This window comes from Penicillium waksmanii (assembly GCF_028829765.1).
Source record: "Penicillium waksmanii strain IBT 27052 chromosome Unknown utg000010l:1.0-3698451.0:1.0-3701458.0, whole genome shotgun sequence".
Taxonomy (NCBI): Eukaryota; Fungi; Ascomycota; class Eurotiomycetes; order Eurotiales; family Aspergillaceae; genus Penicillium; species Penicillium waksmanii.
In genome coordinates, this window is record NW_026643256.1 from 1,954,458 (window position 1) to 1,966,524 (window position 12,067).

Here is a 12,067-nt window from a genome sequence, read left to right on the forward strand (position 1 = left end):
GGAGCTCACCCTTCGAATCCCCTGACGAAGAGTCCGGGAAAAAATCGCTGCTTCGACGCCCTCGTTTAGTTTCCCTTTTCCTCGCAACTTATCCTTCATCTTCCGAGCTTGGCTGTTCCGGCGGAGTTTGAGGCCGACGACGCTTTCCAGCTCCCGGGCGTAGTCAATTGATAGAGCCCTGCAGTAGCATCTGCCCTGGCTGTTCTTTTTTGGCGCGGGAAAGGAAGTCACAAAGCTGCGTCGATGTTATGGAAAAATCTTGATTGAGACTAGTGAGCCCCTGTGAGAGTTCCTGGGTTGCGAAGTCCCTCAAGGACAGTCGGAGCGCTGTTTCTTCGATCGGAAGGCCGCAATCAGTCCGAAATGGCTGTAACAGTCAGCAACTAAAACTCGGAAAGATTGTCACTCATATGGTACGTACCAGCGCCTCGATAGTAGCGGTCGCTTGAAGCTCCTCCTTACCATCCGAGGTTGCGTATTCCGGTCGCCATACAGTAATAGTCGCTTTTTGGACCCTTTATAATCGATATAGAGGGCCACCACCGCGTTCACGCTCCCATCAGTGTTTAAGATGTATTCATTCGCTAAGTGCGAAACACATCGACCTTTTTGTGAATAGCACACCTCGATAATAACACCGGGGTAGCGTGCTCGCCGGTGTTTAGATGATGCATCTGGCTCCCGCTGAGAATCAATATGCTTTCCATCTCTTATCTCGTCGGGTATCATGATTCAGGACGTAGCGAGATGCTCGATCTCTTTTGCAAAATTGATTTAGATCCATATCTCAAGGACTACATCCCTCAACCTGAAGAACTTCCACCACAGAACACAGCTTGCTGTATGCTCCAATCCTGGATATTTCCCACTCATGTCAACAGTATAGCTACTAACTATAAAAATTCTGTCGGCATGTGTATGCCCTTACCCCGCTATTAGCGTGGACGAAGCCATTAGCGCCTGGCGCTTACGATCTACTGCATGATTGGCTGACCGATACGATGTTGAATATCAATTATCACATCACACAGAAAAAGCAACGAGTTTCCCAACACTCTGGTATCCCCCCCATGATTATTTCGGATTCTTATTATTCTTTTTCGTGTGTTATTCCACTATGTTCATAAGATATAAATACTGCCTACATTCCATAGCTAAATTGAACAAGTTTAACACTCTTTTGATTCTGATATCAAGTTACTCTTCCACCATCGTGGATCCTACTGATCGCACGATCCACTTACCCTATGATCCAAATAAGATCACAGCGCGCACTCACCCTATGGTCCAAATAAGATCACAGCGTATCCCACCGTGTACTACAACATAGTGCACCAAGACGACTTTAGAACACACTCTCAAGTCCGACAATAGCTTCGTTCCGGGAAAGTCTCCATCTACTGAAATTAGTGTCACGACCTATAGTTGCTAATAGCATTAATTACAGCGCCTAATTTTCTGCTGTGTCCTCATATTTCTTAAGAGTAGCGAGAGCGAGCTGTTTTAGACATATAGTGTTGTTTTCTTGTTCCCGTTTGTTCTGATATTCAAGGGTAAAGCCACGTGACGCAGCACGTGCAGTTCCTTCCTCAAGTTCCTTTTAGAAGTCTTTCAGGAGCATCTTTTTTGAAATAGCTAAACGCTAAGAAAATAAGAACAGAAGGCCAAGCAGTCACTTAGGGTTCATATCATATTTATAGGCTGGACTCAAGTCAAAGTAGGCGTGTGGGTGGTCCTAGGTGAGAATTCTCAACCGCTCTCACCCTGTTCTCACCTCTATCGCCCCAGTCTCCAGACTTCTCACCCATATCACCCACACTTACCCTAGGATACAATCCGACGCCATTTTAAAGCTCAGGGCGCTTTGAGAATTAACCGCATACTAAAATAGGCTTAAGTACGGCTGAGCGGACGGGAAGCCCTGTTCTCCACACCCTATGGTCGTATGTACGGAATGTTCTCTGACAAGGAAATAGATATCAAATATAAATTATAGTGAAGCTAGGGCTCTTCTTCATTCGCAAAAGAACAATTTGGGTAAAATAATCTCTTTCCACCTGTGACCGTCAATCGATTGAAGGAGTTCAACAAAGTCAGAAGCGCTATGCAGACACTCGACGCCTCAAAGATGACTTCAAAATGCGTGGTCGTGTTTTCGTGACAGCCCATTTATGGAAGGCTAGTCGACCTAATCGCAAGATTTCACACCTAGCACATGGTCCTTTTGAAATTATTGAGAAAGTCGGTAATGCATGGAAGCTACAACTTCCTGGCAGCATGAAAGTACACCCTGTCTTTGCACTCGAAAAGCTCCATCATCCTGCACATCGTTTCCATGGAGAACTCATGGCAGCGAAGTACAGACTCGATTTCTCTCAAACAAGGACCGCCCAGTTCGAAACCTTTTGGATAAAGAGCACACCTTTTCTTGTTTGTCTCAAGTCTTGTCTTCTTTTCTAAAAACGCACTTTATCAATTAAGACAATCTTCCTCTAATTTTCGAATAGCCTGTAAAAATAACTGAGCATCTGTTGTAACTTTAAGGTGGTGGCGGTGCCCTAATGTTAAAATGGTACTGACTGTGAATGTTCGGGCGGAAGCTTCGCCTCCCCACCGAAACTGATTAATTCCAGCCCGGTGACTCGTCCGCCATCTTGTCAATATTTTGTTCCCCAGCCCTCCCAGCACCCTCAATTCACGGTAAGTACTAGTACCCTTGTCAATCCCATCTTCTGTCTCCACTCTCTATTCTCTCTTCTCTCTTTGGCGCTTGTCTTCATTGCCCGCGCACTTGTTTCCACCCCACTTTGCCCTTGCCCCTCCATTTGCGGTCTGCTCAGTGTATGCCTTGTCCGCGGTGACTCGAAATGACTCAACAAAGTACTGACTGAATCTTTTGAAGGGTTAAAAAATAAGCTCCATCCATCCATCCGAGCTACAGATCACTCGGCGAATTCTACGAACCCCACTTCCTTTCGGAAAACACATCAAGTTCTTCATCATGGCGCCCCGCGGTCGTGGAGGAAAGTTCTCAAAGCCCTCGCGAGGAGGTACGATCCCATCGCGTGCACAACTACCCCCCGATTCCCCGGACTCAGAACTCACCAAGTTGCGTGAAATTTAGGAGGCAAGAAGTTCAGTCGTGACCTACAGCCCATCGACAAGGAGGGTAACCCAGTCGGTCTCTGGCGCGTACGTTGAAATCCCAGTGGAATTGGAAGAAAACCAATTCCCCTCCTCCCCTCCCCCCCGCCATCTCTCAGGCACAAGCACAATGAACAAGAAAAAAAAAACTGACATGGAGTTCTTCTTGTACAACAGGACCCCGGCGACGAAATCCCCTCATCTAGCGAGGAGTCCTCATCAGAGGAAGAAAGCTCCGAAGAAGAGAGCGATGACGCCGCTCCCGCCGGCGCCGCAGGCGCCCAACCCACCAGCGCATCTGAAGAAGTAACCCGCGAAGCCCGCCGCGCCGCCGCAAAAGCAAAGAAAGCCGCCGCACTAGCAAAGCGCAAGAAGGGACCCGCGCAAGTCGGCGATCTCCCCACAGACTCCGAATCCGAAGACGACGACGATGAGCCCGAGTCATCATCCGCCCTCCCCGCCAACCCAAACCACACAGCCAAGTCGCGCTCCCAACTCATCAAGCCCACAGACTCGGACGAAGAGAAGAAGCCCAAAAAGGTGGTTAAGGACCTCTCACAGCTTTCTCGCCGTGAGCGTGAAGCGCTTCAGGCGCAGCAGGCTCGTGAGCGTTATATGAAGCTTCATGCGGAGGGGAAGACTGATGAGGCCCGGGCTGATCTGGCAAGGTTGAAGATTATTCGGGAGCAGCGGGAGGCGGAGAAGGCGAGGAAGGAGGCTGAGAAGGAGGAGAAGGATGAGGCTGCTAAGGAGCGGGCTGATGCTATTCAGGCGCGTGAGGATAAATTGCGGGCTGCGGCTATGGGGAAGGTTGCGCCTGGTAGTAAGAAGGGGGGTAACAAGAAGAAATAGATATTGCAACTTGTCTTGCCTTGTCTTGTCGGCTGGAGGGGTTTGGGGAGGGTGTTGATGTTGATGTTGGATGAAATTTTTCAATGTGCTTTTTTTTATACCGATATTACGTGATGACTGAAAAGGATATTTTGATATTGTGATCTATAACACAAATACACGCACAGAGGGAATGGGAATGGGAATGGGGAAAGGAAATGATGCCTGGTCCTGGTCCTGGTCCTATAGATGAAAGACAAAATCATGTACACCGACGCCCACCCTAATCACAGAAGAGAACAAGAATTACTCTTTTTCGATGCATAGCCAGGAAGAGATCAATGAGAAGGAAAAGGAAAAGGAAAAGGAAAAGAAAAGGAGAGAAAGGAAAATGAAGGTTTCGTTCGTACATGGGACATAAAAATCAAAGCCCCCAAGGAATTAGTTTAGAGTGGGAAGAATAGCCCAGAGGGTCAAGTCAAGCCAATGGATTCTTTTCTTTCTTGGGCGAAGAATGTATGTAGCCGTAGCCATAGCCGTAGCTGTAGCTGTAGCTCTTCTCATACACCCCAGAACAAGCCCTCGACGCCCCATCCATCCATGACAACTCCCCATCCGGCAATCAGGCTAATGAGCCAGAGAAGGCCGAATATCAGGATGGGAATGAGAAGCAACTCCGTGTTATGCAAAAATGGGAGGGCATTGTAGCCCAGGAAAGTGATGTAGGTGTAGTAGATCAAGGCGGAGAGGTAGAGCGTGTTTCCGAGGAACGTAGCGAGGAAATTGCTCGGGCTGCGTGTGAGGAGTGGGAGGAGTAGGAACTGGATCACGTAGAGGTGCAAGTAGAGAGGGAAAAAGGCGCGATTGGAGACCTGGGAGTGAGTGAGTTAGAGAGAAGGAAAAGGGCTATGGCTAAGGGACCATACATCAAAGCAGTATCCAAATTCCAGCTGATCCTTTTCCCCGGGTTGCATGAATAAACCCTGAGCAGCACCGCGCCGACGACCTCTCGAGCCGCGGAAGCCAGTCATGGAGGCAGCGGCGCCATTGGGACCAAAGAGGCGGCCAATGACAAAGTAGCCGATAGCAGAGACGAACAGCGATGATCCAATAAAATGCAAGAAGACGAAGAGTAGCGAGAGCCGGATAATCGCGCCGAAGGAGGGGGTATAGGCGAGACCCCAGGCGAGGGCTGTGAGGAGTAAGAAGAAAGAGAGGAGGTAGGTGAATGACGGGTCAGGGCGATGCCATGTGTTTTTGGTTTCTGTGAGAAAAGGTTCGAGTTAGGAAAGACCTATTGAAGAGGTGAAGAGGCACTTGGCACACGACGTGACTTACGTTTCTATATGGAGACAAGGTGGTTAGCATGGATTGATCAATTGGAGTGGCCGAGTTCCGATTCCCCGGCGGAATGAATAACTTACATGGTAATATATGGACTTGAAGACCTTCTTAGGGGCGATCAGTAGGGAAGTCATTTCCCAGATAGCCATCTCAAAGTCCATCTGGGGAAATTTAAAGAGTCTAGTGGGATAATATAGTCAGTCGCCATTGTCTTGGGTTCCCATTCCCCCTCTGCCATCCCGAGGAGCGTACCTCTTGAAGAAGCGCGGCATGCGCACGCTGGACCCGCGGCGAGGGGTGGAACCGAAATTGGCCGGACCAGCATGTTGGCGAGGAACAGAAATGTGCGGGTTCATTGTCGAGGCCCGTTCTGGTCAGGAACGGTCAGGAACGGACATTGACACGACACGTTGATCGGTTGAACCCGAGTACGCAGGTCTCGGGGCTATGTCATCGTCACATGACTTGTGTCGGATGTATGCCTGAGGCAGATCAGCTAAAAGCTGTTTCTCAGTGTTTAGGTGAATTGTTTCATATTTCCTATTTCATAAATCTATAGAATACTAGTAGTCAACACATGTTCCATATGGTTCACGAGTATTCTACAGAGGGTAGTCCTCATTGACTGGGATTGGTCTCGTGACTAGGCCAAGAATAGTACTGTGATAATGTTAACTGGACCACTCTGCAAGGGAACATTTGTAGTAGTTGTACTTACAGTAGTAGGTACTAGTAATGAAGTGTTGGGCTGTCTTGTGCCAAGGTCCACAAGAGCAAGTACTACTAGAAGTATATATTTTCAACAGACATTCATACTCGTAACCACGCCTGGTGTAGTGTAGTGTACATGTACAAACCTTCTAGGAATATATTCGACCCATCAACTCACTGGCAAGCCTCACCATCATGGAAAAGTCAAAGTTGCCTCTGGATGCATCACATAAATGCATCCGCATAGCATTCAGTCTGCAATCTGCAAGAGCATGGACTCGGACTGAGCGCGAGACGGTTGGTCTCCACTGGGCTCCACCATCGAAATCGACCAAGTTGCGCAGAAGAAGAGGAGTCGGAAACCAGTATACTTACCCTCGTACTCCGTATTCCAGATAGATACTCCCTTCTCCGTAGACTCGTACCTACTCTGCAATCATAGCAGGATTTCTCCAACTCCAACTCTGGGTGATAGGCGTATTTTTGCCAAAAAAAAACAGGGTGCCAACGCATCGACCCCCTGAATCGATGCAGATGGACCTCACGGCCAAACTGCATCAATTTCCCCTGTTTCTGTTTCGACCTAGTACCAGTACCCTTATTACCCTCACTACTCTCATTACCCCGAATACCCTCTTGCAATTGTGGCTTGAGATAAACCTAGATAAGTTGAACCAATACCCAAAGGTTCCATCCTTCTAAGGTTCTCCAGTTCCACCTTCTTTGACTAGTTCAACCTTGGAACTTCAGGAGTTCGTCCCGCCCCCGGCTCTGGTTCTTGTTCCTCTTGTTCCTCTTGTTCCTCTTGTTTTCTCTTTCACCCAGTCCCATTGTCAATCAATTCACCTCAACTCAAGTGGACAGCCTCCGTCTCCCCCCCCCCGATACCCCTTGCGTTGTCCGGGACATGCGATGACCCTCTGAGAATCATCCCCTCCCCGTGCCCTCCGCTCCGCAACTGGTCCAGCCCACTCCATTTTCGGGCAACGACATCTCCGATCTTCGAGCCTTGAGCCTTGGGCATTGCCGGTACGTGCCATTCTAGAGCCCATCGTGCTCACCCCCCCTTGAGTCTCCTCATCACAATCCAGGGGATTTTCATCTGGATTTGACCCTCGACCATCGTTCTACTTCAGACTCGACTAACCCGCGCTCCTAGTGTAACAATGTCTCAGCAGCGCGACACATACGCCGCCGGTTCCCCTCCCCGTACCCCTCCCTCCCAGACCTCGACGTTCAGACCCAAGCGAGGATATACCCGACCGTCAATTCGCGACGCCTTCCCGGATACTGCGGCCGCCCTCGACAATGCGCCGAGAGCGAGCGAGTCCGGCGACGAACGGGACCCCCATGACCTATCCCTGTCTCCAAACCATGCGGCTCGCACATCCATTGTTGATAACATGCTGCTATCGCTTGATCAATTCGCCCCGGCTTCATCAGTGCTAGACGACTATAGATTGTTCAATTCGGCCTTTGAGACAGACTCAACTAGTGGCCGATACCGCGGCCACACCTTCTCCTCCTCAATGTCTTCCGAAGCCGACTTCGGTTATGACGATGGAAGCAGCCGCTACGCTACTATGACCGCCAAAGGCCGCCGGAGTAACAGCAGTTCTAATCATCAAACGGCCCCGAGGAGGATGGGGAGTACCCGCGGGGATGCCATGAGCACTCGATCAGGTACCGGGACCATGCCGAGATCCAATGATATACGCAAAGGTAGCAAGGGAAGCACTTCGACGGCGGACTATACATACACAATGCCTAGAGGGCGCGCTGATTCAGGAGGCATGGATCGACATCGACGCTCGGAAAGTTTTGACTGCGGCCCACAGAAATTCATGCCACATACGGACGTCGATGCAAGCCAGGACTACTTATACGACGACGAGGCGGCACCGACACCAAGTGTTCCAGCAGGACCCCGCAAGCTTCATGATTATAGGACCCCAACTGCCCCTGCATCACGAACGCCTGCCGCATCGCGACGAAACAGTGTAAAGTCAGCGCAAGCACCCCAGGTCCGGAAAGCTCGCCCTGAAAATATCGGAACCAGCACTTTGAAAGGCTGGGATAGCGAATTCCAGCCATCTGGTGACACGGATCTCGATATGCCTCCGGCCATGCCCGCAACATTAGATCCGCCTGCGCCGAGTCCAACTATTTCATACAATAAACCGGCTTTCCCTCAACCGGAACCCACAGCGATGGCGACAACCACTGTGATTACTGCAACCAATAGCAACAGCAACAACTCTGCAAATACTCCCAAAGAACCAGCACGCCCGGGCTTCTTCCGACGTGTCTTTGGCGCAGGAAAGAATTCGTCGCCAGTCCCAGCAGAATCTCCAACCTCCAACACGAACGACGTATCTGTGCAAGAGGTTGAGCAGAAGGATTCTCCTGGCGCGACTGCCACCCTCAGAACCCGCAGACAGCAACCACCCCCGAAGAGTTCGGCTGGAGCACCTCCGTCTACGCGCGATGGACCTCCACACTTGGTCAAGCAGAAATCTTCGTTTTTCCGACGTCGCAAGAAGTCTGTGGTTGATAATGTCCCGCCACCGATTACCCTACCTCAAGAACTCGCATCGAACGCTCTGGATTACATGAAGCCCGAGCCAAGCCCGGTGAGCAGCTTGCGACAGGTGATGAATCCTTATATAGCAGATGGTACCCCAGTCAATCCGGAGGCCCGTGAAGGCAGTAAACTGGCCCGGGAAGCATTGTCGTTGGAAACGCAAAAGCCAAGAGAAAGTGTCTCGGCTCCTGGAGGTCCCTCCAAGGCGAAGCCAAGTCTCCAGCCGCCGACTTCTTCCCGCGGCCAGGATCGCTCACCGCTAGCAGGCGGTCGTGGTACCACTGATAATACTCCAAAATCTAGTGATGCGGAGTCATATGCAACTGCCGATTCCCCCTTACAGGAGAAGAGTACAAATCCAGCGTCACCGGCCATGCTGTCACCTGTTGCAGAGGCTTTCCCACGCAACCTCAAGGTTTCCACTAAGTCTGATGTCTCCCAGGATAATTTGGCGGGACCCAAAAAGTTGACACTCCTCCCCGCTGACAACAATGTTCCTGAATCACCTGCCGCTTCCGAAGTTTCTCACTATCAAACTGCATCCAACACCCCTGTGATCGAGTCGGAGGAACCCAAAGCTATTGCAGACGAGGAAGACAAGATGGATGGCCCCGGCGAGGCTGTTGAGGATGGACACTCCGCGACTGACCGAGAACAAGCGCAGAAGCTATATGATAGCCAAGATGAGGTCGTAGGAAATGACCCAGCTGCTGCTTGGCTTGGTGACCCTGATCGCGCCACAATTCGTGAGGCTTATATGCGACTTTTCAACTGGTCCAATATGAATATTCTTGCTGCTCTCCGAGGTCTTTGTCAGCGCTTGGTTTTGAAGGGAGAGACTCAGCAGGTCGACCGGGTCTTGGATGCCTTCTCAACCAGATGGTGTGATTGCAACCCGAGCCATGGCTTCAAGGCTACTGGTAAGCTTATGCTTTCGAAATCACTTAGGGTAGTGGTTTTCTTTCTAACAGATTTATAGATGTCGTCCATACTATTTGTTACTCCATCCTTCTACTGAACACCGACTTGCATTTAGCCGACATTGAATCGAAAATGACCAAGTCGCAATTCGTCAGAAACACCATGCCGACAATCCATCGTGTTGCTATGGATGCAGCCCCGGAAGGCTTCGAGACATTGCGCCCTGTCAACCGCTCTAAGACCGCCTCTTCAAACCCTGACTCAACCCCCACTCCTACCTCCGCCCGCTCTCCTACTTTCCCCTCTGATATTGGCCGCAGTTCTTTAGACGGGGAAAAGACAACTGATACCGATGCTGGACCATTGGTCAGCACTCCTTTTACTGGAACTGTCAGGGCATGGGAACAGCAGGTGGAAGCAGTGCTTAAGGAATTTTATACCTCCATCCAGAAGGAGAGACTTCCTCTTCACGGCGCACAGCCGCAGCCGGAGAAAGAGATTTCGCGCATGTCATCTAACAACTTCCTCGGCCCAACTTCCAGCTTGCTTCGCAGAAGTCCCAGCACTATTAGTAAAAGTGGCTCGGACATTTTCCCTCGTGGCCGCTCCGCCGATTCTCGCCATGGTGCCGCACGCTGGTCATCAAAACCGCGCTCACGGGGCGCCAGATTATATCCCCCGTCTATGATGGGATCCAGCCGGACAAGTTTGGACGACCAGTCCTCGGTCTGGAGCCCAACTGCATCAAGCACATGGAGCAAGTATTCACTTGGCAAGTTTACCTCTGCTTCTGTGGACTCGTTTGGCTCGGACTTCCCTCGTGGCGAATATCAGCAGTCAATTGGTTTTGCCAACGCTCTCAGCCAAGCAATTATTCGAGAAGACTCTGCCACCTCTATCTATAGCTTTGACGAGCCAGAGAGGACGACGCCGCTTCTCGAAGATGAAACTTTGGCCTTGGCCGGTGCCCCCTGGGCCAAGGAAGGTAGCGTGAAGCACAAGCATCATTTGGATGCAGTTGACAAACGCGCCAAGGACCGCAATTGGAACGAGTGTTTCGCAGTCATCCAGCAGGGCTGGATGCGCCTTTTCTCATTCAGCAATGCATCAAAGTCAATGCGGATGAAGGCAAAGCAACGTGGAGGCGTCGTCGTTGGAGGCGGCAACTGGACCGAAAACGCAGAGGAGATATGGAAATTCATGCTTCGGCAGACCATTGCTAGCGCTCTCCCTTCACCGGGTTATTCCAAGTCTCGCCCGCATGTCTGGGCCTTGAGTCTACCAACAGGAGCGGTCCATCTTTTCCAAGCCGGCACTCCAGAGATTGTGCGCGAATTCGTCTCAACGGCTAATTACTGGAGCGCACGTTTATCCAAGCAGCCTCTGGTGGGAGGAATCAGTAACATCGAATACGGATGGAGTGACGCAATAATAAACAGCGCTCTAATCAATTCCGACAATCACAATCAGAATCGATCACCGCCACCTTCATCCGGCACCGCGGGCCCGGCCCCGCGAGCCAGTATCCAAAGCTCAATCCGCAGCTCCATCGACCACCAGGGCACCATTCGACCGAAATTACCCGCCGACAGGGTGAACATCAGTGACTGGAGTCCACCACAGCAAAGCATGGTCGCCTCGAATTTGACGGAAGAAGTCCAATTAAAGGCACTCCAGTCCTATGTGAAGAATGTCGAAGATGATCTGCAGCGTCATAATGAGTTGCGTCCGGCGATGAATCTGGCTTTCTCGCCGAGGCATCCGAATTCCTCGAAAGCTATGGCGAATTGGGAACGCAAGTCGTCGTATCTTTTACGGGAGATTGTTAAGTTCCGGACTTATATTGATTCGTTGAGGAATGCGATTAATTCCAAGGTGAAGATTTTTGCGGAGTCAAATAATTATAATAGGCCTGATGGGGAAGATGTGGCTGTGGATGGGGAGAAGGAGGAGGAGAAGGAGGAACAGAAAACGCCTGTCTCTGCTTGAGCCTTGAACCTTGAGTTTCGAGGCTTTCGACTTGAGCTGTGACCTCTTCTAGTTCTTTCTGGTCACTCTCCGTTTCACGTCCATTTCTGCGTTATGACCTTTTCATTCCCTCCGTCATTTCTTCTTTTTTTTTCTTTCTCTTCTTCTTCTCTCTTCTTTTCTTCCTTTCCTTTCCTTTTCTTTTCTTTTCTCTTCTTCACGACCCCCTCAAGGGTCACAAATCGTTGTATATACCCCTTCCATCCAGATTGGGGAAATTCCGGGTTACCTTACTTACCATCCAAAAGCGACGCTCACGATTTCCTCTTTTCTTTCTGTTTTGTTTCATGCATGTATCATTTGCATGTATACTTCTATATCCTGTTGTGTGTGTGTGTGTGTGTGTGTGTGTGTGGCTACGTTTTTTCTCTTCTTCTTTTCTTTTCTTGATAACTTTTCTGGTATCTTACTTGGAGCCCGAGTTAGGTTGGGTTGGGTTGGGTTGGATTGGTTTATTTTCTTTAATGCTTGGGATTACGATGACTGATGTTATGGATACCATGA

General features: G+C 50.2%; 4 protein-coding genes across 4 annotated transcripts; 2 read left to right on the top strand and 2 right to left on the bottom strand.

The window, feature by feature from the left end:
* Window positions 1-9: 9 nt before the first annotated feature.
* N7481_012698 (uncharacterized protein) lies at window positions 10-872 on the bottom strand (the record flags this gene model as incomplete). The annotated part of the gene is made up of 2 exons (XM_057271917.1): window positions 422-872; window positions 10-235 (listed from the first exon to the last, which is right to left on the bottom strand). Coding segments are annotated over exons 1-2 (534 nt in total), but the record flags the coding sequence as incomplete, so codon positions are not given.
* Window positions 873-3,001: 2,129 nt separating this feature from the next.
* Window positions 3,002-3,996, top strand: N7481_012699 (PDGFA associated 1 family protein; the record flags this gene model as incomplete). Its single annotated transcript, XM_057271918.1, has 3 exons — window positions 3,002-3,050; window positions 3,125-3,192; window positions 3,322-3,996. 3 exons carry the CDS (start codon window positions 3,002-3,004, stop codon window positions 3,994-3,996), a joined length of 792 nt encoding a protein of 263 aa, XP_057116106.1.
* Window positions 3,997-4,535: 539 nt separating this feature from the next.
* N7481_012700 (unc-50 family protein) lies at window positions 4,536-5,675 on the bottom strand (the record flags this gene model as incomplete). Its single annotated transcript, XM_057271919.1, has 5 exons — window positions 4,536-4,847; window positions 4,902-5,239; window positions 5,314-5,317; window positions 5,400-5,499; window positions 5,572-5,675. The coding sequence occupies 5 exons, from the start codon at window positions 5,673-5,675 to the stop codon at window positions 4,536-4,538; spliced, it is 858 nt and encodes a 285-aa protein (XP_057116107.1).
* Window positions 5,676-7,196: 1,521 nt separating this feature from the next.
* N7481_012701 (Sec7 domain protein) lies at window positions 7,197-11,524 on the top strand (the record flags this gene model as incomplete). Its single annotated transcript, XM_057271920.1, has 2 exons — window positions 7,197-9,534; window positions 9,594-11,524. The coding sequence occupies 2 exons, from the start codon at window positions 7,197-7,199 to the stop codon at window positions 11,522-11,524; spliced, it is 4,269 nt and encodes a 1,422-aa protein (XP_057116108.1).
* Window positions 11,525-12,067: the final 543 nt, after the last annotated feature.